Source organism: Saccopteryx leptura, chromosome 2 (genome assembly GCF_036850995.1).
Source record: "Saccopteryx leptura isolate mSacLep1 chromosome 2, mSacLep1_pri_phased_curated, whole genome shotgun sequence".
In the NCBI taxonomy this organism is placed as follows: domain Eukaryota; kingdom Metazoa; phylum Chordata; class Mammalia; order Chiroptera; family Emballonuridae; genus Saccopteryx; species Saccopteryx leptura.
This window is the reverse complement of record NC_089504.1, coordinates 166,776,417-166,802,574: the sequence shown is the minus strand read 5'-3', so window position 1 is coordinate 166,802,574 and position 26,158 is coordinate 166,776,417. Positions and strand designations below refer to the sequence as shown.

At 40.9% G+C, this 26,158-nt stretch overlaps 1 protein-coding gene across 1 annotated transcript in view; it reads left to right on the top strand.

Moving 5' to 3' along the window:
* FLT3 (fms related receptor tyrosine kinase 3) overlaps nt 1-26,158 on the top strand; it is a 97,137-nt gene that overhangs the window by 29,885 nt on the left and 41,094 nt on the right. Inside the window, exons 3-6 of the mRNA XM_066365827.1 lie at nt 11,660-11,862; nt 15,513-15,628; nt 21,276-21,405; nt 25,383-25,510. Coding sequence (XP_066221924.1) covers nt 11,660-11,862; nt 15,513-15,628; nt 21,276-21,405; nt 25,383-25,510 — 577 coding nt within the window. The remainder of the gene's footprint in view (nt 1-11,659; nt 11,863-15,512; nt 15,629-21,275; nt 21,406-25,382; nt 25,511-26,158) is intronic.

The window sequence follows — 26,158 nt, the reverse complement described above, 5'->3', positions numbered from 1 at the left end:
CCCTTCACCCCAATTTGGAAGTTGCCTGTCTTTCCTTTGAATTTCCAGAAAACTTAAATTTATCTTTCAAAGTAATTGGTACCTTTTTATGGGTCACATTTCATTTCAGTTACACTTATTTGTTATTACCAGACTAAAGACTTTTTTTAAAGGTATTTATTTTATTGATTTTAGAGAGAGGAAGGGAGAGAGAGAGAGAGAGAGAGAGAGAGAGAAACATCTGTTTCTATATGTGCCCTGACCAGGCATAGTCTGGCAAAGTCTGCACTTTAGGACGATGCTCTAACCAATCAAGCTATCTGGCCAGAGCTCAAAACTCTTTAAGGACAAGGTTAGTATCTTTACATTCTAGTTATAGTGCCCGGCAGATGGTCTGGCACTTATCAGACATTGATTAAATTAACTTATCTGATACTAACTGAATAAGTGAACAATTAAAACCAGAAATATGGCTTATGATCAATAGCAGAAGAGCCTTCCTGCTCTTCACCTGAAGAAGCTTCTGTGTGCGTGTGTGTGCACACGCATGTATGCATGAACTATGCTACATATTAGGAGGTAGAAAGTGCAGGCTCCAGCAGCAGAAGTTGCTACCATGCCCTTCTCTTTTTCTTAATATATCTCAATTTTTTTGAAACAGGCAAGGAATGTGATTGTGGCAATGAGCCTATGAGGATTATCTGCCCAGACACAATTATATATTACCTTTTTTTAAATTAATTTTTAGAGAGAGAGGAGGGAGAGAAACAGAAACAGAGAGAGGAGGAGATTTGTTGCTTCACTTATTCATGCTCTAATTGGTTGATTCTAGTATATACCCTGACTGGGGATTGAAACTGCAACCTCAGCATGTGGGAAGAACACTCTAACCAACTAACCAGGACCAAAAATATTTTAGTCTTTAAATTCTCACTAACACAAATACCAATTTACTAATACTACATAGATTCCTATGTGCATACCAATAATCACTAAAACATTTATCTATGTATTAAAAATTTTGTGATTATTGTTATATTAGTTTGCGAGAGCTATCCTAACTAAGTGTCACAGGCTGGGTGACTTAAACAACAGAGATTTCTTGTTTCATAGTTCTGGAGGCCAGAAGTCCAGAATCTAGTTGTCAGCAGGGCTGTTTCCTTCTTAGAGTCGTGAGGGAAGGGCCTGGTCCAACCCTCTCTCCCTGGTTTGTAGGTGGCTATCTTCATACTCACATGGCATTCTCCAAATGCCATATCTTCTTTAAATTTCTTCTTTTTTTAAAATTAATTTTAATGGGGTGACATTAATCAATCAGGGTACATAGGTTCAGAGAAAACATCTCCAGGTTATTTTGACATTTGATTATGTTGCATATACATCACCCAAAGTCATATAGTCTTTTGTCACCTTCCATCTGATTTTCTTTGTGCCCCTCCTCTCCCCCCATCTCCTCCCTTCCCCTCCTCCACCCCTGGTAACCACCACACTCTTGTCCATGTCCCTGAGTCTTATTTTTTTTTTATTATGTCCCACTTAGGTATGGAAACATATAGTTCTTAGTTTTTTCTTATTTACTTATTTCACTCAATATAATGTTATCAAGTTTCATCCATGTTGTTGTAAATGATCTGATGTCATCATTTCTTATGGCTGAGTAGTATTCCATAGTATGTATGTACCACATCTTCTTTATCCAGTCATTGATTGAAAAGGCTTTTTGGTTGTTTCCATGTCTTAGCCACTGTGAACAATGCTGCAATGAACATAGGGCTGCATGTGTCTTTACGTACCAGTGTTTTTGAATTATGAGGATATATTTCGAGTAGAGGGATTGCTGGGTCATATGGTAGTTCTGTTTTTAATTTTTTGAGGAACCACCATACTTTCTTCCATAGTGGTTGTACTACTTTACATTCCCACCAACAGTGGATGAGGGTTCCTTTTTCTCCACAGCCTCTCCAACATTTGTTATTACCTGTCTTGTTAATAATAGCTAATATAACAGGTGTGAGGTGGTATCTCATTGTAGTTTTGATTTGCATTTCCCTAATAGCTAATGAAGATGAGCATCTTTTCATATATCTGTTGGCCATTTGTATTTCTTCCTGGGAGAAGTGTCTGTTCATGTCCTCTTCCCATTTTTTTTATTGAATTGTTTGTTGTTGAGTTTTATGAGTTCTTTGTATATTTTGGATATTAGGCCCTTATCTGTGCTGTTGTTTGAAAATATCTCCCATTTGGTTGGCTGTCTGTTTGTTTTTTTTTAATTTTTATTTATTTATTTATTTTTTACAGAGACAGAGAGTGAGTCAGAGAGAGGGATAGACAGGGACAGACAGACAGGAATGGAGAGAGATGAGAAGCATCAATCATTAGTTTTTCATTGCGCATTTCAACACCTTAGTTGTTCATTGATTGCTTTCTCATATGTGCCTTGACCACGGCCCTTCAGCAGACCAAGTAAACCCTTGCTGGAGCCAGCGACCTTGGGTTCAAGCTGCTGGGCTTTTTCCTCAAACCAGATGAGCCCTCACTCAAGCTAGCGACCTCGGGGTCTCGAACCTGGGTCCTCTGCATCCCAGTCCGACGCTCTATCCACTGCACCACTGCCTGGTCAGGTGGCTGTCTGTTTGTTTTGTTGTCAGTTTCTTTTGCTGTGCAAAAGCTTCTTAGTCTAATATAGTTTCATTTATTTTTTCTTTGCCTTCACTTCCCTTGCCTTTGAAGTCAAATTCATAAAGTGCTCTTTAAAACCAAGGTCCATGAGTTTAGTACCTATGTTTTCTTCTATGTAATTTCTTGTTTCAGGTCTTATATTTTGGTCTTTGGTCCATTTTGAATTAATTTTAGTAGAAGGGGACAAACTGTAGTTGAGTTGCATTCTTTTGCATGTGGTTTTCCAGTTTTCCCAGCACCATTTGTTGAAGAGGCTTTCTTTTCTCCATTGTGTGTTGTTGGTCCCTTTATCAAAGAGTGTTTGACCATATACATGTGGTTTTATTTCTGGGATCTCTATTCTGTTTCATTGGTCTGAGTGTCTATTTTTCTGCCAATACCGTGCTGTTTTGATTATCCTGTCTCTATAATATAATTTGAAGTCAGGTATTGTAATGCCCCCAGCTTCGTTCTTTTTTCTTAGGATTGCTCTGGCTATTCGGGGTTTTTTACAGTTCCATATAAATCTGATGTGTTTTTGTTCCATTTGTTTAAAAAATGACATTGGAATTTTGATGAGAATTGCATTAAATTTGTATATTGCTTTGGGTAATATAGTCATTTTGACTATATTTATTCTTCCTATCCAAGAATAAGGAATATTTTTCCATTTCATTATATCTTTTTCAATTTCCCTTAACAAAGCTTTGTAGTGTTCATTATATAGGTCCTTTACATTCTTTGTTATGTTTATTCCTAGGTATTTTATTTGTTTTGTTGCAACCATGAAGGGTATTGTTTTTTGAGCTCATTTCAGATGTTTGAGCTCATTGTTGGCATATAGGAATGCAATGGACTTTTGTTTTTGTTTTTTTTTAATGTATTTATTAACTTTAATGTAGTGACATTGATAAATCAGGGTACATATGTTGAGAGAAAACATCTCTAGATTATTTTGACATTTGATTGTGCTGTATACCCCTCCCCCAAAGTTAAATTGTCTTCTGTCACCTTCTATCTGGTTTTCTTTGTGCCCCTCCCCTCCCCTAACCCCTCTCTCCTTCTTCGCCCCCTCCCCCTCCCACCACCCCCCACCCCTGTTGCCATCACATTCTTGTTCATGTCTCTGAGTCTCATTTTTATGTCCCCTCTAAGTATGGTTTCATATAGTTCTTAGTTTTTTTTCTGATTTACTTATTTCACTCCGTATAATGTTATCAAGGTCCATCCATGTTATTGTAAATGATCCGATGTCATCATTTCTTATGGCTGAGTAGTATTCCATAGTATATATGTACCAAAGCTTTTTTTTTTTTTTTGTATTTTTCTGAAGCTGGAAACAGGGAGAGACAGTCAGACAGACTCTCGCATGCACCTGACCGAGATCCACCCGGCACGCCCACCAGGGGCAACTCTCTGTCCACCAGAGGGCAATGCTCTGCCCCTCCGGGGCGTCGCTCTGCCGCGACTAGAGCCACTCTAGCGCCTGGGGCAGAGGCCAAGGAGCCATCCGCAGCGCCCAGGCCATCTTACTCCAATGGAGACTTGGCTGCGGGAGGGGAAGAGAGAGACAGAGAGGAAGGAGGGGGTGGGGGTGGAGAAGCAAATGGGCGCTTCTCCTATGTGCCCTGGCCGGGAATCGAACCCGGGTCCCCCGCATACCAGGCCGACGCTCTACTGCTGAGCCAACCGGCCAGGGCCTGTACCAAAGCTTTTTAATCCACTCGTCCTCTGACGGACACTTGGGTTGTTTCCAGATCTTCGCTATTGTGAACAATGCTGCCACAAACATAGGGGTGCATTTCTCCTTTTGGAGCCATTCTATGGTGTCCTTGGGGTATATTCCTAAAAGTGGGATAGCTGGGTCAAAAGGCAGTTCAATTTTCAGTTTTTTGAGGAATCTCCATACTGTTTTCTACAGTGGCTGCACCAGTCTGCATTCCCACCAGCAGTGCAGGAGGGTTCCCTTTTCTCCACATCCTCACCAGCACTTATTCTGTGTTGTTTTGTTGATGAGCACCATTCTGGCTGGTGTGAGGTGATATCTCATTGTGGTTTTAATTTGCATTTCTCTAATGATTAGTGATGTTGAGCATTTTTTCATATGCCTATTGGCCATCTGTATGTCCTCTTTGGAGTAGTGTCTATTCATCTCTTTTGCCCATTTTTGGATTGGATTGTTTGTCTTCCTGGTGTTGAGATTTATAACTTCTTTATAAATTTTGGTTATTAACCCCTTACCAGACGTATTGTCAAATATGTTCTCCCATTGTGTAGTTTGTCTTTTTATTCTGTTCTTGTTGTCTTTAGCTGTGCAAAAGCTTTTTAGTTTGATATAGTCCCATTTGTTTATCCTGTCTTTTATTTCACTTGCCCGTGGAGATAAATCAGCATATATATTGCTCCGAGAGATGTCCGAGAGCTTACTGCCTATGTTTTCTTCTAAGATGCTTATGGTTTCACGGCCTACATTTAAGTCTTTTATCCATTTTGAGTTTATTTTTGTGAGTGGTGTAAGCTGGTGATCTAGTTTCATTTTTTTGCAGGTAGCTGTCCAATTTTCCCAACACCATTTGTTAAAGAGGCTGTCTTTACTCCATTGTATTTCCTTACCTCCTTTGTCAAATATCAGTTGTCCATAGAACTGTGGGTTTATTTGTGGGTTCTCTGTTCTGTTCCATTGATTTATATGCCTGTTCTTATGCCAGTACCAGGCTGTTTTGAGTACAATGGCCTTGTAGTATAACTTGATATCATGAAGTGTGATACCTCCCACTTTATTTTTTTTTAAGATTGCTGAGGCTATTCGTGTTCTTTTTTGGTTCCATATAAATTTTTGGAATATATGGTCTATATCTTTGAAGTATGTCATTGGTATTGCATTGAATTTATAGATTGCTTTGGGTAATATAGACATTTTAATGATGTTTATTCTTCCTAACCATGAGCACAGTATATGCTTCCACTTGTTTGTATTTTCCTTGATTTCTTTTATCAATGCTTTGTAATTTTCCGAGTACAAGTCTTTAGTCTCCTTGGTTAAGTTTTTACTCCTAGGTACTTTATTTTTTTGGTTGTAATTGTGAAGGGGATTGTTTCCTTAATTTCTCTTTCTGACTGTTCATTGTTGGTGTATAAAAATGCCTCTGATTTCTGAGTATTGATTTTATATCCTGCCACTTTGCTGAATTCATTTATCAGGTCCAGTAGTTTTTTGACTGAGACTTTAGGGTTTTCTATATACCCTGCATATCATCTGCAAATAATGATAGTTTTACTTCTTCTTTTCCAACTTGAATGCCTTTTATTTCTTCTTCTTGTCTGATAGCTGTGGCTAGGATTTCCAGGACTTTGTTAAATAAGAGTGATGAAAGGAGGCACCCCTGTCTTGTTCCTGATCTTAAGGGGATTGCTTTTAATTTTTTCCCATTGAGTATGATGTTGGATGTTCTCATAGATAACTTTTATCATGTTGAGGTATGTTCCCTATATTCCCACTTTGCTGAGAGTTTTGATCATGAATGGGTGCTGGATTTTATCAAATGCTTTTTCTGCATCTATTGAAATTATCATATGGTTTTTCTCCTTCTTTTTGTTTATGTGATGAATCACAGTGATTGATTTACGAATATTGTAACAGCCTTGCCTCCCCAGAATAAATCCCACTTGATCATGGTGTATGATTTTTTCCATATATTGTTGGATCCGGTTTGTTAATATTTTGTTGAGGATTTTAGCATCTATATTCATCAGAGATATTGGCCTATAATTTTCATTCTTTGTGTTTTTGCCTGGTTTTGGAATCAGAATTATGCTTGCCTTATAAAAGGAGCTTGGAAGTCTTCCTTCCTCTTGAATTTTTTGAAATAGTTTGAGGAGGATAGGAGTTAGTTCTTCTTTGAATATTTGGTAGAATTCACTTGTGAAGCCATCGGGCCCCGGACTTTTCTTTGTTGGGCGTTTTTTGATAACTGTTTCAATCTCATGTGGTATAATCGGTCTGTTTAGGTTTTCTGATTCTTCCAGATTGATTTTTGAAAGATTGTATATTTCAAGGAATTTGTCCATTTCATCTAGGTTGTCTAGTTTTTTGGCATACAGTTCTTCATAGTATTCTCTTACAATATTTTGTATTTCTGTTGTGTCAGTTGTTATTTCTCCTCTCTCATTTCTAATTTTTATTTGAGTCCTCTCTCCTTTTTCTTGGTGAGTCTAGTTAAAGTTTCATCGATCTTGTTTACCTTTTCAAAGAACCAGCTCCTAGTTTCATTGATCCTCTGTATTGTTTCTTTAGCCTCTATGTCATTTATTTCTGCTCTTACCTTTATTATTTCCTTCCTTCTACTACATTTGGGCTTTACTTGCTGTTCTTTTTCTAATTCTTTTAGATGTAGGGTTAAGTTGTTTATCTGAGCTTCTTCTAGCTTCTGAAAGTGTGCCTGTAGTACTATGAACTTGGCTCTCAGTACTGCTTTCGCTGTGTCCCATAAATTTTGAGTTGTTGTAAGTTCATTGTCATTCATTTCTAGGAATTTTTTATTTCTTCTTTGATCTCATTCTTAATCTATTTATTATTTAACAACCTGCTATTTAGTTTCCATGTGTTTGAGAATTTTTGAGCTTTTCTGTTGTGGTTCATTTCTAGTTTCATGCTGTTGTAATCGGAGAAAGTGCTTGATATGATTTCAGTCTTCTTAAATTTGTTGAGAGCACTTTTGTGCCCTAACATGTGGTCTATCCTAGAGAATGTACCATGAGCACTTGAAAAGAATGTATATTCTGCTGTTTTAGGGTGAATGGTTCTGAAGGTATCTATTAAATCGAGTTGATCTAGTGTTTCCAATAAGTCTGCTGTTTCTTTGTTAATTTTCTTTCTTGAGGATCTATCTAGTGATGTTAGTGGGGTATTGAAATCCCCTACTATTATAGTATTGCTGTTGATCTTGCCCTTTAAATCCATCAAAGTCTGCTTTATATATTTGGGTGCTCCTATATTAGGTGCATAGATATTTATAATAGATATATCTTCCTGTTGGATTACTCCCTTTATCATTATGTAGTGGCCTTCTTTATCTCTTACTATATCCTTTGTTTTAAAGTACATTTTGTCTGATATAAGTATTGCTACCCCAGCTTTTTTTTCATTTCCATTTGCATGAAATGTTTTTTTCCATCCTTTTACCTTCAATCTATGTGTATCTTTTGTTCTAAGGTGTGTCTCTTGTAGAAAGCATATATATGGGTCCTGTTTTTTTATCCATGCAGCTACCCTATGTCTTTTGATTGAATCATTTAATCCATTTACATTTAAGGTTATTATTGATATGTAGTTGTTTATTATTGCCATTTTCTTCTTTAAAGGTGTATTCCTTTTTTTCTATATTCTTTTCCCACTTTGATCTGTTTACAACAGAGCCCTTTACATTTCCTGCAGCATTGGTTTGGTTGTAATGAATTCCTTGAGTTGTTTTTTGTCTGGGAAGCTTTTTATTTCTGCTTCGATTTTAAACGATAGCCTTGCTGGATAAAGTAGTCTTGGTTGTAGGTTCTTGTTCTGCATTACTTTGAATATTTCTTGCCATTCCCTTCTGGCCTCGAGTGTTTCTGTTGAGAAGTCGGATGTCATCCTTATGGGGGCTCCTTTGTAGGTGATAACTTTTTTTTTCTCTTGTAGCTTTTAATATTTTCTCTTTATCACTTAGCTTTGGTATTTTAATTATGATGTGTCTTTGTTTAGGTTTCTTTGGCTTTCTCTTTAACGGAGTCCTCTGTGCTTCTTGGACTTGCGAGAGTTTCTCTTGCATTAATTTAGGGAAGTTTTCAGCTCTGATATGATTGAGCAAAGTCTCTATCCCTTGTTCTTTTTCTTCTTCTTCAGGAACCCCTATGATGTGGATGCTATTTCTCTTCATGTTGTCACAGAGCTCTCTAAGAGTTTCCTCTGACTTTTTGAGTCTCTTTTCTCTTTTCTTCTCTGCTTTCATGCCTTCATTCCAGTTGTCTTCCAACTCGCTGATTTGATCCTCAGCTCTATCTATCCTGTTTGTTTGTTGTTGTTGTTGTTTTTTTTTGCATTTTTCTGAAGCTGGAAACGGGGAGAGACAGCCAGACAGACTCCTGCATGCACCCGACCGGGTTCCACCCGGCACGCCCACCAGGGGCGACGCTCTGCCCACCAGGGGGTGATGCTCTGCCCCTCCATGGTGTCGCTCTGCCGCGACCAGAGCCACTTTAGCGCCTGGGGCAGAGGCCAAGGAGCCATCCCCAGCGCCCGGGCCATCTTTGCTCCAATGGAGCCTTGGCTGCGGGAGGGGAAAAGAGAGACAGAGAGGAAGGAGGGGGGGTAGAGAAGCAAATGGGCGCTTCTCCTATGTGCCCTGGCCTGGAATCGAATGCAGATCCCCCGCACGCCAGGCCAACGTTCTACCACTGAGCCAACCGGCCAGGGCCTCTATCCTGTTTTTAATTCCTTCCATTGTGGTCTTTATTTCTGATATTGTATTTGTCATCTCTGACTGATTCTTTTTTATACTTGCTATTTCTTTATTTAGGTGTTCATAATGACCATCCATTGTTGTTCTAAGATCCCTATGCATCCTTACAATCATTATTTTGAACTTCGCATCTGGAAGGTTGATTATTTCCATATCACTCAGTTCATACCCTGAAGGTGTCTCTTGTGGTTTCATTTGGATTGCACTTTTTTGTCTTCTCATTGTGTTTTGGGGTGTTCTATTTGTAGAGTTGGTTTAGTCTAGGTTTGGTGTTGTCTGCCTTCAGTTTTCAGTTGTGTTATTTCTAGGTCTCTTGGGTTGGTATCAGCTGTTATCTGTAATCCACTTTCGGATTTGGGCAGCTTTGAAGTCTTGATTTGTTTGTTTTCTTAACAGGTGATAGTCTTGTTTACTGATCTCAGCAGGGGGCTTTCTTGAAACTGCATCCAGGAATGTGATGGGTGTTACCTGAGACTCTGAAGGCCTCGTTAGCCAACCAATCTCCCTGGGGGCAGGGTGTTTTCTCAGCCTCAGTAGGGGGAGGTGTATTTCAGATCTCCATGGATACCTGAGTTACTGCCCCTCTTCCCCACTTCTTCTTTTCAGCTGTGTCTTGTTGTGCTGATTGGAGCTGGATAGATGTCTGGAGATCTCTGATCCGGAAGCAATTCAGCTCTGTTTTGTGAAAGGTTCAGTCCCTCCCCCAACTATGGCCGCCTCCAGCACGGATGAGTCAGCTTTTTTAGGTCGTCTCCTTCATTCCTTAGCCCCTCACAGTCTGTCCCTCTCTCTTTCCTTTTCTCTTGGGAGATACGCTGGTCTTTTCAACACACCTTGCTCCCTGGTCACCAGGCAAGTGGCTCTGAGCAGTAGTTTCTGCTCTTTTTTCTTGTGTGAGAACCCCTCTGGGCTCTCAGCCTCACCCCTTCTTCGTTCCTATAAGAAGGGGAGATTCAGGCACTCCCTACCAGGTTTGTTGTGGCTTCTTCTTTGCTCCTTTGGTTTTTGAGAGCTGTTCTTGCAGTTCAGAGTTGGTTTTTCATGCTAATTTTTCCTAAATTGATTTGTATTCCAGTTTGGTGGTGAGAGCTGGGTGTCTGTGCATCTGCCTACTCTGCTGCCATCTTTTTCCTCCCCGGCAATAAACTTTTGTATATTAATTTTGTTTCCTGCGACCTTACTGTATTGGTTTATTGTTTCTAATAGCCTTTTTGTGGAGTCTTTGGGGTTTTCTATGTACAGAATCATATCATCTGTAAAAAGTGAAACCTTTACTTCTTCTTTCCCAATATGAATGCCTTTTATTTCTTTCTCTTGTCTGATTGCTCTGGCTAGAACTTCCAGCACTAAGTTGAATAAGAGTAGAGAGAGTGGTAAGCCTTGTCTTGTTCCTTGTTTTAGGGCACAAGTCCTCAGTTTTATGCCATTTAATATGTTAGCTAATGGTTTGTCATATAGATGGCCTTTATTATGTTGAGATATTTTCTTTCTATACCCAAATTGTTAAGTGTTTTAAACATAAAATGATGCTGAACGTGTCTGCCCTCACCCAGCTTTTTCCACGCCCCCAGTCCTCCCTTCCTCTCAGTTCCAAGTGAAAGCAGCCCTTGCTCAGGTCAGTGAGGAAAGCAGAATACTCCATTCTCCGTCTTATTTACTTCAGAGTAGATTATATATTCAGCAACCTTTTTGCCCAATTGTACCTTTGTTTGATGTATGTGTATTTCAGATGCTCCTGAGATTGTTTTTCTGTCTCTAGTTGTTGAATTTGCTGAAGTTTCAGGGAGAGGTATCAGGAGCCCTCCTCATAGCGCCATTTCTCTGATGTCACTCAAATTTCCTCTTTTTATAGGGACACCAGTCATATTGGATTAGAGCTCACCCTAATGGCCTTATTTTAACTTGATTAACTCTGTAAAGACTTTATCACAAAATAAGGTCACATGTAAAGATACTGAGGGTTAGGACTTCAAAGTATGAATTTGGGGGGACACAATTCAACTCATAACAGTCTGTTAAACATTTTAAAACTGCAATCTAAAGTTAGCTATCTCTTTAAAATTTTTTAGGTGAAAAGAGGAGAGATAGTGAGGCAGACTCCTGCATGAGCCCAAACCAAGATCCCAGCAACTTTGTCTGGGGCTGATGCCCCAGTACTGAGCTATTTTTAGTATCTGAGGCTGATGCATTTGGATCAACCAAGCTATCCTTAGTACCTGGGGCCACGCTCAAACCAATCGAGACACTGGCTATGGAAGGGGAAGAGAAAAAGAATAGGGAGAGGGAGGAAATCATACCCAGAACATCTGCATACAGGGCCAACCCTATCTACTGAGCCACCAGCCAGGGCCAAGTTAGCTGTCTTTTTTAAAAAACAGTTGTAATTAATGGGATTTTTAGTCAGTGGTATGTTCTCAATGGATATTGTGTACAGTGTCAACATGTATTTATCTGGCAAAGGTTCCAACTAAGAGACTGCATTAAGCATGCACTTGTAGTAAATTCACATTGTTTTGTCCATGGCACAGGCATCTGAATCCCCAGAGGACCTCGGCTGTGCCGTGCCACCTGGGAGTGTGAAGGCCATCTACCAAGCGGCTGCTGTAGAAGTGGACATGTCTGCGTCCATCTCACTGCAAGTGCTGCTCCCCACACCAGGGAACATTTCCTGTCTCTGGGTATTTAAACACAGCTCTCTGAATTGCCAGCCACACTTTGATTTACAAAACAGGTAAGGGGGGAGGGTGGATGTGCAACCATAAGGATTTGGGGAGGGATTCCTTTTTTGCCGTAAAAATACTTTTTGCTTCATTTAGAGTTTATTTTCAAATTTTGTACACATCTACTGTAACTCTTATCTCCAGTGAAATAATGAACTAAAAGTATAGTTAGGGAATGGATATGTGATATTTTATATTTGTCAAAACCCATCAGATGTACAACACAAAAGGTGAACCTAATATTAGTAAACTGTGAACTTTAGTTAATATAGTAATTGGTTCAACAATTTTAGCAAATATATCATACCCACCAAGGTATTAATTATTGGAAAAACTGTGGGAAGGGCAAGGATATATGTAGAATTTTTCTGTATTTTCTGGTCAATATTTCTATAAATCTAACATTGCTCTAAAAAAGTATTAATTTCAAAAATTATATATAGATATATAGGTATAGTTACGGCCTAAGAAAGCAGTGAAGAACTGGTAAAATATAAAAGAAACAGAGAAAAGAATATTTGAGATTTTTAAGGTGTTTTGTTTCTTTTTTTGTGACAGAGATAGAGAAAGACTGAGAGAGGGACAGATAGGGACAGACAGGAAGAGAGAGAGATGAGAAGCATCAATTTTTTGTTGTGGCACCTTAGTTGTTCATTGATTGCTTTCTCATATGTGCCTTGACGGGGGGGTGGGGGGCGGTACAGCAGATCGAGTGACCCCTTGCTTAAGCCAGCAACTTTGGGCTGAAGCTGATGAGCCTTGCTCAAACCAGATGAGCCCGTACTCAAGCTGGTGACCTCAGGGTTTTGAACCTGGGTCCTCTGCGTCCCAGTCTAACGCTCCATCCACTGCGCCCACCGCCTGGTCAGGCAAACTGTTTTGTTTCTTAATTGTCTTAAAGATAAAAAGTTAGAAAGTTTTAATTACATTCTAGCTAAAGTAGCAAAAAGCTTACTAGTTAAAGTAGTAAGAAGCTTCTTTCTAGGAAAGGCTTGGGGGAAAAAAACATTTGGCTTTATCTATTTTGTTTTACAGTATGATGAGCAGAATTAAAATGCAACAGCCACAAAATATTTTAGTAAGATATTGATCTGTGGCCCTGGCCGGTTGGCTCAGCGGTAGAGCGTCGGCCTAGCGTGCGGAGGACCCGGGTTCGATTCCCGGCCAGGGCACACAGGAGAAGCGCCCATTTGCTTCTCCACCCCTCCGCCGTGCTTTCCTCTCTGTCTCTCTCTTCCCCTCCCGCAGCCGGGGCTCCATTGGAGCAAAGATGGCCCGGGCGCTGGGGATGGCTCTGTGGCCTCTGCCTCAGGCGCTAGAGTGGCTCTAGTCGCAACATGGCGACGCCCAGGATGGGCAGAGCATCGGCCCCTGGTGGGCAGAGCGTTGCCCCTGGTGGGCGTGCCGGGTGGATCCCGGTCGGGCGCATGCGGGAGTCTGTCTGACTGTCTCTCCCTGTTTCCAGCTAGTCTCATGATCCAGCAAAGTACCTTAGCCCATGTTTGTGAATTGTGATCCAAGCCTGTATCTAACTCTGTTTGATTGCTCTCACCTATCACTGCCCTCTTGCTGATATCAGATGGGGTGGGAAGCAAGGGGCACAAACCATTTAAATGCCAACCTAATACAATGGTTCTCAGGTTATGACGGTCTCGACATATGACGTTTCGAGTTTACAATGCTCACTCTCATAAAAACTGAAAAAAATTGTGACAATGAATGTTTTGGCGTATGCCTTAGCATCGTACTTACGGACTTTGTTTGGGTGAACTAGTTTGGTTGTGTGCAGTGGAAGAATACACAATACAGTGTTCACTACAGTATATTTATATTCTTTTCCTTTTTCTGTGGCTTAGTTGTGTTTTTTTTTCTAGATTATGATGTTACGACTCTGTTAGGATAGGTAAGTGACTTAAGCTAGGGTGTGTTTCCACTTACACCAAAATTTGGGTTACATCACTGTCGTGGGAACGAAACTGTGTTGTAACCTGAGGACCCCTGTATTCTAACACTGCTTTTGTCTCTAACTCTTGGAGGTGTTCTTTCTGGTGCCCAACAGCTGTCAAAAAGGTATTGTTTTTCCAGAACAGAAAGACAGTAAATGGCACCCAAATGACTTAATGAAGGTATCAGGCCGTTTGACTGGGGTCTAAGGGAACATCTCTGTGACAGATTTGTTCCATGTATTTCTATTTGTTTACTTAAATTCAAGCAAACTCTTAAGTGATTTTAAGGACAGTGGCTATAATTCTAAAGTTTGGTTCTAAATCTTGGAACACATTCATTTTCTTTTCCTCTTTTGAGACTGTTTTATTCACTTCTGTTTTTCAGTTACCTTTATCTTTGGGTTAAACCAAAATACTCTTGTATTACAAATTTTGGCTTCAGGAAATGTTCTGGTCATCTTATTAAAACTGGATGCTGCAACAGTTCTCACTGGATTGAGGCCAAGAAGCAAAGTAAAAAAAGTCAGGATCTTTTCACTGCATGAGAGGTGGCCTTTTTCACTTTAGAATAGGCAGTCCCGTTTGTTAGCCAAAATCATAGATAGGTCTTGTGTGGATTGCTTAACTTAGTACCAAAATATTTTTAGCCACTTTTTCACAAATCTTACAAGGAGAAGGAATGATTCAGGAAAGAAGGCCCATCATCGAAATATCAGCAGAAACAAATCAAATGTCTGTGTAACCCAGTAACGTGCTGTCTGTGTGAGTGCAAGCACAGCTACTCAAGCCTGCTGTGGCAGCTCTGAAGCAGGACTTCTTCAAAGCAGTGTGCATGTGGACTCCCTGGGGGTCTTTGAGAATGTGGATTCTGGTTCAGTAGGTCTGGGTGTGGCCTGAGATTCTGTATTACCATCAACTCCCAGCTGATGCAAACACTGTTGGGGAAAGACCACACTTTGAGTAATAAGGGACTAAAAGTCAAAAAGTATACATTTAAATTCAACATTACTGAACAAACTGCTGGAGAATATTTTAATATAATGAGAATGAGTATTGCCAAACCTACCCCAAAGCTGTTCCTTTGAAGTGAATGCCCCCAGCCAAATTTTTCTTTACATGAATATCTGAAAAGTTAAAAATACATACATTGAGACATGCTCCTCCTTATGTCTATGTGTTATGTCAGTGTCATTATTATGTCATGAGAAAATACCTTGTGCCAGATTTTGCTTGAATTCTCTCACCCAGACAAGCAGACTGTTCCCTACTTCAGTGTGTGTTGGTTGTACAGTGATCTAGTTCAGGAAATGGGAACTGAGGCTGGTGGCCAGGTGACAGGGCCAGTGTGGCTGGGGAGGGTGCTTTGTTGTTGAAGGGAATGGCTCTCCATTGCTGGATGGGAGCACACCCACTATACCTGTGTGTTTTTGGAAGGAAGATTTTCCTCCAAAGGGCTTGGGAAGCATGAGGTGAAGGTGCTGGAGTGAAAGTCCTTCACTCTCAAGGGCAAGAGGTTCAGAGTTAAGGTCAGAGCAATGAGGCCCAGGCCGAGCGTTGGGCACACAACAGAAGCTGTGTTCCCCACAGGGCAGCCATCCTTGCCATAGGAGATGGACTATGGGACGCACCGAGCCGACTTCTGACTCAATATGAAATTTTATGTTTTTAGTTTCACACGTTTTTCAGAACAACCAGTTCTCTTTCTTGTTTTTCAGAGGTGTTGTTTCCATGTTCATTTTGAAAATGACAGAAACCCAAGCTGGAGAATACCTACTTTTTATTCAGAGTGAAGCAACAAATTACACAATATCGTTTACAGTGAGTATAAGAAGTAAGTGCAGCTTGCTACTAGGCCTTCATAATAGACCTGACATTGCCCAGAACCCACGAGCCTTTTCCCAGCTGTGCCAGATGCCGTGCACATGGTTCCCTCAACATATAGTTGAATTGATTGAATTCACTTCATCCCTCAATATAACGTACTGAGACTCTGACATGACCTTCGGACTATCAGAGTTACCACTCTGAAAACCCCAGGACACCCTCTATTCAGGCGCTTGATTTTTTCAGTGACAGATGACAGATGAAAGAAATGGAAACCATTTTGATCTTGGAATCAGAAGACCTGGGATCTCATTCTGGACCTGATATTAGCACCTCTGGCAGGTCACTTAATCACTCTGAGTCTTAATTTCTGCATTTGTAAGAAAGGGACAAAAATACATATCTCATGGACTGTAAGATCATCTTCGAGACAATGAAAATGCCTGTGTTTGCTCGTCTGCTCTTACCAGTATGATAACCACTAATCACGTGCAGCTGTGGAACACTTGAAATGTGACTAGTGTGACTGAGGAACCAAAGTTTTAATATTATTTAATTTTCTTTCTTTCTTTCTTTTTAAGTGAGAGGAGGGGAGATACAGAGACAGACTCCTGCTGTGACCCAACTGGGATCCACCTGGGGAACCCCGTCTGGGACCAATGCTGCCTATTTGGGGCCATGGTCACAACTGAGTTATTATCAGCATCTGAGGCAGAGGCTTAATGGAGCCATTCTCAGTGCCTGGGCTGATGTGCTCGAATCAATCAAGCTAAGCTGTGGAAGGGGAAGAGAGAAAGAGAGAGAGAAGGGGAAAGGGGGAGAAGCCACCCCCTGTGTGTCCTGACTGGAAATTGAGCCCAGGACTTACACATGCCAGGTTGACACTTTACCACTGAGCCAGCTGGCCAGGGCCTATTTAATTTTAATAAATTAAAAATTGAATTTAAATGGCCACATATAGCTAGTGAGACTGTATTTACACAAATGTCATAATGCTATGCAATCTGTAAGGAAGAGTCCAAATGTTCTGAAACATGGAGTCAACTGTGCAGTTGGCAGAATCACCACCTGCTGTGTCTCCTGGCTTCTTGTTTCCTCTCAGTTGTGCACAGGTATAGCAATTGCACAGGTTCCCACTATATGCTCTGAATGCTTTATCTCCTGTTGCAGACAAAACTATAGGTAGGTGCATTCACACAGGTCCCACTGCCCTTAGGACCAGAGAGCAATACTCCAGGTCTCTGGGTTTGTGCCATTGTAAGTTAGAGTTCCTAGCTAACACTGATAGGACTTGCTAGGCCCTCTTCTTCCTTGTCAGTGACTGGAAGGCACATAGCTTGGGTGTGGTGCATGTGAGTCCATCCCACAGAAGTGCCCTGGCTAAGGACTTCCTTTTGTGAGGTTGATCTGCACACCCCCTCTCCATCCTCACAGCAATCCAGCCTCCATAGAGGTGAGAAAACAGACATACTGAGAGGGGTGGTAAAGAGCACAGGTAGAGAGCTAAGTTTAGCCAGGTCTGTACTTCCTGTTTGGGGAGCATGAGGTGAAGGTGCTAGAATGGAAGTCCTTCACTCTCAGGAGCAAGACTGGTTAAAAGTCAAGGTCAAGGCCCTGGCTGGTTGGCTCAGTGGTAGAGCATTGGCCCAGAATGTGGAAGTCCTGGGTTCGATTCCTAGTCAGGGTACATAGGAGAAGTGACCATTTGCTTCTCCACCCCTCCCCCTTCTCTCTTCCATGCTTTCTCTCTCTTACCCTCCTACAGCCATGGCTTGAATGGTTCAAGCAAATTGGCCTCAGGTACTGAGAATGGCTCCATGACCTCTCCTCACGTGCTAAAATAGCTCTGTTGCCAAGCAACGGAGCAGTGGCTCCAGATGGGCAGAACAAAGCTCTGTAGGGGGCTTGCCAGGTGGATCCGTATGCATGCGGGAGTCTATCTCTCTGCCTCCCCACCTCTCACCTTCTCGCATAATTAAAAAGAAAGATCAAGGTCAAACTAACAAGGCCCAGGCTGAGTGTTGGGCACGTGCCCACACTGCACAGGGGCTTGCAGTCAAAGCTGCTAACGGAAAGAGCACTTGTATCCATTTAGGTCCCCAGATGTGTCATGCACTGGGGTTTGGGGTTTAGATTCTAAAATCAGCCTGTAAAGCAAAAATTAGATAAAGTCAAAATCAACCAAATTTGTTCTGAAAAGCCCTTCAATTACTGTGAAATTAAGGGAATCAGAGCCCTAGAAGATCAGAAGACAAGAGCTGCCTTTTGTTGCTCTTTGATTTTTGTCATGTTCTCTTTCCCCTCCCCAATCCCTGCCTCTCTTCTGACACAGTAAGTCTGTGTATTTCAGGTTGGAAGAGGCGATTTCTTGCTTGCTTTCTCTCTAAGTGTTAATATTTGAATGTATTTAAGGTAAGTGGGCATCTACTATGTCTCTGTTATATTTAGAATATCTTCTTTTCACTTAAGATGTACAATGTAAAAAATTTTAACAACAATCAATCAAGTAAATTGTAACCTAGTTTTAGCATTCTACTGGGTAGTGAGGTTCAAAAAAATCAGGTGGGGAAGGCTTGGCAACAGTCAGTGTGAAAAAGAGAAAAGGGTTTAATGAACTACGGGGTCTGTGTTAACTGAAAGTGTGGCATGGTTATTAAAAAAGAAAATCAGGCCCTGCCAGATAGCTCGGTTGGTTAGAGCATCATCCAGAAGCACAGAGGTTGTCGGTTTGAGCCCCAGTCAGGGCACATACAGTAACAGATTGATGTTCCTGTTTCTTCCTCTCTCTCCTTTCCTCTCTCTAAAAATCAATAAAAATAAACATTTTAAAAAGAAACAAAGGAAATATGAACCTTGGCAGTGTTCATGAAAATATAATGTCTAGGTTAAGGAAATTAGAAGATTATTATTTTCAGTTCTCCCTTTTTTTTTTTCAGATACATATTGACTAAACAGAGCACCCAGGGTAGTGAAGAACTTGAAATTTCTTAATTAGAACAATGGCAGGAATTGGGAAGGGTTAGTGTAGAGAAGGAAGGGTTTTGAGCAGAGAAGATTGATGGCAGGTGACATAGAGGAGTCTTCTGGCATCTGAGTCAGGAAACCTGGCCTACTAGTTAGAGCATCTTGGATGGTAATTATCTTTCTTGACCTTGATCTGACTTTTTTTTCTTTTAGTAGCAATTATTTTTATTTTTTAATTTTTCAATTACAGTTGACATAAAATATTATATTAGTCTCAGGTATACAGTACAGCTTTTTAAAATATTTTATTTATTGATTTTATAGAGGGGGTAGTAAGAAGCACCAGCTCATAGTTGCCTTACTCTAGTTGTTACATTGCTTGCTTGTGTATGTGCCTTGACCAGGCAAGCACAGGGTTTCAAACCGGCGACCTTAGCATTCCAGGTTGCTGCTGTATCTACTGTGTCACCACAGGCCAGGCATACAGTATAATGTCTAAACATTTGTATAACTTATGAAGTGATTGGTTTCTGATTTTAAATATATGAAAGATTTTCATGTGGAAGCAAAGCTACACTTAAAAATTTTCTTTAGAGGTTAGAATTGGGACCAATGGTCAGAAATTACAGGGAAAGAATGTAAAAACCACCAAAAAATGGAATTTTTGCAACTCACATAACGAACAAATGATTAATAGTCATAATGCATAGAGAGCTCCTATAAATCATTAAGAAACAAAAACAGTAGAAAAATTAACAAAAGACACGAGTTTTTCCAGAACATGAAAACTAAAGGGTCAAGAAATATGTTAAATTAATAATTGAAAATGCAAATTAATACCACAACAAGACATCATTTTATACCCACCAGATTGCTGGAATTTCAGAAGTCTCTAGAACACTAGGCAATCTCATATTCTGCTATGCATGTGGACATGTGTGTAACCACTTTGGAAAACAGATTGTTATTATGTGTAAAACTAAACAGTGCTCATACCATATAAGCCAGGGCTTCTGCTCCTAGAAAAATTCTGGAGGAACTTACACACTGCCTCAGTAGGAATGCACAAAGTGTTCATAGCACCACTGTTGGTAATACAAAAAAACTGGAAACCACTCAAGTGTCCACTGTAAGGAAATGTAATCATAGATTGTGATATGTTCACCAATGGAATGGTATGTAGTAGTAAAAGAAAATGAATGAAGTGTAGCTAAATGCAGAACCATGGATGCACTGAAAACATAAGATTGGATGAAAAAATAAAGTTGTGTGAGACCTGAGTGATACCTTCTGTTGATGCTCAAAAACAAAGAAACAAATATATTGTTTAGGGCCACATGTCTATGTAGTGAAACAGTTTTAAAAGTATGAGAATGATAAACAAAAAAATCAGAGTAAAGGTTACCTTGGGTTGGGAAATGGGGAGAAGTATAAAAGTGGATTCACAGGTGTTATTAATATTCAGGTTATTAGCTAGGTATGAGTTTTAGTTTTATTATTAAGCTCCAAAGTTAACACTGCATATGTTATTTTGTGTATATAATATATGTATGCGCGCACACACGCGCGCACACACACACACACATATATAAAGTATTATATAATACCTAAGATAAAATTTATTATAAAATGGGAAATTGGAATTTAGCATAGGGAAACTTTCTTTAGAAAAAAAAGGTTGTTGGAAAATAGAAGGCTCTACTCAGGGAGGTAGTGAACTCCTGTCCCTAGAGAGGTCCAAACAAGTAGAAAGAAAGTTTATACATTCAGTGTTGTGGGAGTGGCCAGGGGGAGGGCAGGCTGTGAGGGCCCAGCGGGAGCAGGAAGGCTAGACTGAGCTCAATTCAGTTCCAGTTCTTTTTATTTTTTTTCCAGTTGCAGTTGACATTAAATATTATTTAGTTCCAGTTCTGACAGTATCATATTATACTTCTACATTTCTAAATTTGTACATTTAAACAACATCTAGATAAAATTATAGGAAGAAAGGTGGGCTTTACACTATATAAGTATGGGTTTTAAACTTTATGTCCAGGTTTTCTTCTCCTATAAGTATCAATATTTTTATTTTCACATGGCTTCACTCCACTTGTCTTCAGTTATCTTTGGAGTTAAAAAATGCTCAAAGAAACTGGCTAAGGGCATAAATGCTAAAGTTGGCATTTCAGCCAGAGCTGAATTTAATATGTTGGTGAAGAGGGGTTATGTTATTATACATATTAAGAATGGATCAGAATAACATTATATGAAGTGAAATAAGTAAATCAGAAAAAAACAGGAACTGCATTATTCCATACGTCAGTGGGACATAAAAGTGAGACTAAGAGACATTGATAAGAGTGTGGTGGTTACAGGGGGAGGGGGGAGAGGGAGAGGGAAAGGGGGAGGGGGAGGGGCACAAAGAAAACTAGATAGAAGGTGACAGAGGACAATCCGACTTTGGGTGATGGGTATGCAACATAATTGAATGGCAAGATAACCTGGATATGTTATCTTTGAATATATGTATCCTGATTTATTGATGTCGCCCCATTAAAAAAAATAAAATCATTAAAAAAAAAGAATGGATCAGAAGACACTGCTATGGTATAAAATACTAGCTTTTCTTAATGCTGTAGAACTTTTTTGAGGGGGCTGTTAAGACAATTATTGCTAAAATATTAAAATGTTAATAATTTCTGATGCTTCAGATACACTGCTCTACACATTAAGGAGACCATACTTCAGAAAAATGGAAAATCAGGATGCCCTGGTCTGCATATCTGATAGCATTCCAGAACCAACCATAGAATGGGTGTTTTGCAATTCACAGAGTGAAAGGTATGACATGTATACAGAGATAATGGCTATGATTTTTACATATTTGGTCTTTTTCTAATACAGCTGACATCATACTACATGTACAGTTGAACTTGTCACCATGTTAACAGGAAACTTTGGCTACTTAGAGGATGGTTAGCATGGAGTTTCCAGAGAAGGGGGCTGTTTTAATAAGGAGACCTTTTAGAATTCTCCCATGTTACATCACTCAACTGCAGGGTTCTGCCTGGACACAACCCAAGTAAAAACTCTTCTAAGTTATAGGATTGTTAGCTCCCTGAGTACTGGTTGAGGGAAAAGGTATGGATTTTAGTGTATCATTACTTATAATAAGAAATTCCCTGTGAATAAATGCTTAATGTGTGAATGTTCTGTTTCTTTTGGAAGAGCAAGTTGGTAGGATTGTTTAAGGACATAAAATCTAGCCTGCGTTTGAACCCCGGTTTGCTTACTATCTGCGTGGCCTTCGGCATGTTACTTAACCTCTCCTTTCTCATTGGAAGAATGGGGATGGTAATGTTACTTACCTTATAAGATTGCTGTGGTGATTAAATGAACTGAAAATTTCAAAACACAGAGAACAGTGCCTGGCAGATAGTAAGTACCATATAACTGCTTACGTTTGTTTTTTGAATATGCCATAACTAAGTTTTCACAAAGTAATAATTCCCACAGTTTGAATTAATTAATATTTAATGAACAACTTATTGAAAAATAGAACTAAAGAGGAGAAAAAGACCTGACCTGTGGTGGCGCAGTGGATAAAGCATCGACCTGGAATGCTGAGGTTATAGGTCTGAAAGCCTGGGCTTGCCCAGTCAAGGCACATATGAAAAGCAACTACTACAAAGTAATGTTTCCTACTCCTCCCCCTTTTCTCTCTCTCTTTCTTCTTTAAAAACAATAAATAAAATCTAAAAATATATATAATAAAGATGAGAAAAAGAAATCAGGTTAAAAATGATATGCATGTGATCCCAAGCTTTTAGATGGAAAAGTAAAAGAGATTACTTGTGGATATATATATCATGTGAGCATAAACAACAACTAAAATTTAAAAAGCTACACACTAAAATTTGGATAATTTAAAACTCTTTTCTTTCTATTTTTTTCCTAAATTTTCCAAAATTCCTACAATGAACTCAACTTATTGGTGTCTTATAGTCACTAGAAAGGGACCAGCACAGAGCAGGTCTGCCTCTGGCTGGCCTGTAGAGTGTGGGTTCTCGACTTCATGCAGAAAAGATTTCACAGTGCAAGTCCAGGTGATGGTGAGAGTGCGTTTATTAGAGCTGGGGGACAGTGAACGAGGAAGGGCTTAGGATAAAAAAAGCAACATGAGAGAGACTAGGTGGGGCTACTTTGGAGCTCTAGAAATGTTAAAGGAAAGTGAGCCACGCTGGGCTACATGAACTCACTGAGAAAACAGAAGTGAGCCAAAGCAGGGCTGCTGTTAGCTCTACGGAAAGTTAGAGAAAAGGGTCCTTGGAAACAAGTTCAGGGGGTAGGCCTGTGACAAGCTGCCACTGCCCACTGCTCCCCTGGTTGCAAGTCTCATTGGAACCTTTAGAGTTTAGGAAAAAAGTACCTGCCTGAGAAAAAAAGGGATGCCAGCCTGCTCCAAAGAAGCTTCCTTTATCTTGAAGATTTTTATCTGTTTCCTAAAGGCAGGAATTTTAGGAGAGGTCTCATAATATTCATCAGCTTTCCAGGAGTGTCCTTCAATGTGCTGAGTCATCAGAATGAGCATATAGAGGGGCTAGGGTCACCTTCAAAGAATGTCACTGAAGAGGGATCTCATCTAGATGGGTCTGCCCTGGGCAAGGTCTGGACTGTGTAAATCATTTGCTCCTCAGTGTCCTTGGTTAGGAAAGATAAGACCCTGCATTTATTATCTGCTGTAAGTTGCTCGGCCAGTTTGTTCAGTTGTCCGTCTCAGTTTCCCCATTCCACCTGCCAAGGAATTTTCCTAGCTTCTGCCTCAGTATAATAAGGAAGAAAAGCCCTCAAGGAATGATGCATAAACAAAGAAAAGAATACACCTGACTCAAGTGATAAAGGGAGAAAAGTGATGCTACAGACTCAAAAGCTGCACCTGCCTGGGGAAAGGTGATGGTTAGGGAAGCTCTCAGGAGAGACCCAAGTCCCTTCTCTGCTGTGGGAGAAGAGGGGAAGGTGCCAGGCCTGAGATGTGGCTGACTGGCTGATGTCCCTCAGGAGGACACCTGGGCTCTCTCCTGTCAGCTCTGCCTCTCTCCCTCTCGCTGTTTGTCCCCTTCTGTGCCTCAAAGGAAAGCTATCTATTATAAGAGGAAAAGGGGGTGGGGGAGGTGGAAGAGCGTAGAGGGGGGATAGATGGTGATGAAAGGAGACTTGACTTGGAGTGGTGAACGCACAGTGCAGTGTACACGAAGTGTTATAGAAGTGTACACCTGAAACCTGTATGATTTTACTAACCAATGTCACGCCAATAAGTTCAATAAAAATAAAATGCAATATTCTTGGTCTTTTAAAAAAAGGGACCTAGGCCCTGGCCGGTTGGCTCAGTGGTAGAGCGTCGGCCTGGCGTGCGGAAGTCCCGGGTTTGATTCCCGGCCAGGGCACACAGGAGAAGCGCCTATCTGCTTCTCCACCCCTCCCCCTCTCCTTCCTTTCTGTCTCTCTCTTCCCCCTCCCGCAGCGGAGGCTCCATTGGAGCAAAGATGGCCCGGGCGCTGGGGATGGCTCCTTGGCCTCTGCCCCAGGCGCTGGAGTGGCTCTGGTCGCAACAGAGCGACGCCCCGGAGGGGCAGAGCATCGCCCCCTGGTGGGCAGAGCGTCGCCCCCTGGTGGGCGTGACGGGTGGATCCCGGTCGGGCGCATGCGGGAGTCTGTCTGACTGTCTCTCCCCGTTTCTAGCTTCAGAAAAAAAAAAAAAAAAATGAAAAAAAAAAGAAGGGACCTGACCTGTGGTTGCGCAATGGATAAAGCTTCAACCTGGAATGCTGAGGTGACTGGTTCATAACCTGCGCTTGCTGGTCAAGGCACATATGAGAATCAACTATGAATTGATGCTTCCTGCTCCCTCCCCCCACCTTTCTCTCTCTTTCTTTTCTCTAAAATAAACAAATATAGCAGCGGTTCTTAACCTGTGGGTTGCGACCCCGGCGGGAGTCGAAGGACCAAAACACAGGGGTCGCCTAATGGACCCCAGACACACAGACATCTGGAGAAGAGGAGTGGGACAGTGGAAGGGGCGGATGTTGAGCCTCACGTAGCTCTAGGCGACCCCTGTGTTTTGGTTGTTCGACCCCCGCCAGGGTCGCGACCCACAGGTTGAGAACTGCTGAAATATAGAATCTTTTTAAAAAAGGGCTACCTATCTTGTTAAGCTGTATTATAAAACTTAATCATGCTTTCCTTTTCTTTCTCTTTCTCCTCCCACTTCTGTCTTCTTTCTCAGTTCTTTTTATTTATTTAGAGGGAGGCAGGAAAGGAGAGAGATGAGAAGCATCAAATCATAGCTGTATCACTCTAGTTTTTCATTGATTGCTTCTCAGACGTTCCTTGACCAGGGGGTTCCAAATGAGCCAGTGACCCCTTGCTCAAGCCAGTGACCTTGGGGTTAGGAACCTGGGACCTCAGTGACCCAGGTTGACGCTCTACCCACTGTGCCAACATTTGTCAGGCAATTTTTTTCTCTCTTTAAACAACAACAAAGAAGTCACCAAACAAAAAGTTTGAGACTGTTTTATTATGTCATTCTCCCAAGTGTTATTCTAATTGTTAAGATAATGAGTAACTAGTTTCCTAGGAACTCCACTGAAATCATAGATGTGGGTTTATGTTTGCCTTTGACCTGCTCTCTCCTTTGCACTCTTCAACAGGCTTTCAGCAAAACAGGTTGTAGAACCTGGAACTCTGTTCTTCTCCTGAATCAATTCATTTGCAATTTTAAAACCTATTTAGTCAAATGGCACTTTCTTTTCTAATTGTAGTTGTAAAGGAGAAAATTCAGCAGTTGTTACAAAGGAGGAAAGCGTACTTCATCAGTTGTTTGGAACAGACATAAGGTGCTGTGCAAGAAATGAACTGGGCAGGGAATGTACCAAGCTGTTCACAATAGGTAAGACCATAATATGATATATTTCTATGTTCAGTGGCTACTCCTTCAAAACAATCTGTCACTAACAGTGACCATTCAGGTAATCTTCCAACTTCAGAAATTCTATGGTCCCTTTATAGCAGTTTCAATGTAATAGCATGGATTCTGTAAGTGCTACAAGACTTAATAAAAAATAAAATGTCTTAATTAGTGTATTAATTTTTTTTTTTTTTTGTATTTTTCTGAAGCTGGGAATGGGGAGGCAGTCAGACAGACTCCCGCATGTGCCCAACCGGGATCCACCTGGCACGCCCACCAGGGGGCGATGCTCTGCCCACCCGGGGCGTCGCTCTATTGCGACCAGAGCCACTCTAGCGCCTGAGGCAGAGGCCACAGAGCCATCCTCAGTGCCCAGGTCAACTTTGCTCCAATGGAGCCTTGGCTGCAGGAGGGGAAGAGAGAGACAGAGAGAAAGGAGAAGGGGAGGGGTGGAGAAGCAGATGGGCGCTTCTCCTGTGTGCCCTGGCCGGGAATCGAACCGGGACTTCCGCACGCCAGGCTGACGCTCTACCACTGAGCCAACTGGCCAGGGCCAGTGTATTAATTTTTAAAGATTACTAAGATAAAAAGTTCGTAACATTTAAAATGATATAAAAATCTTTGTTCTTC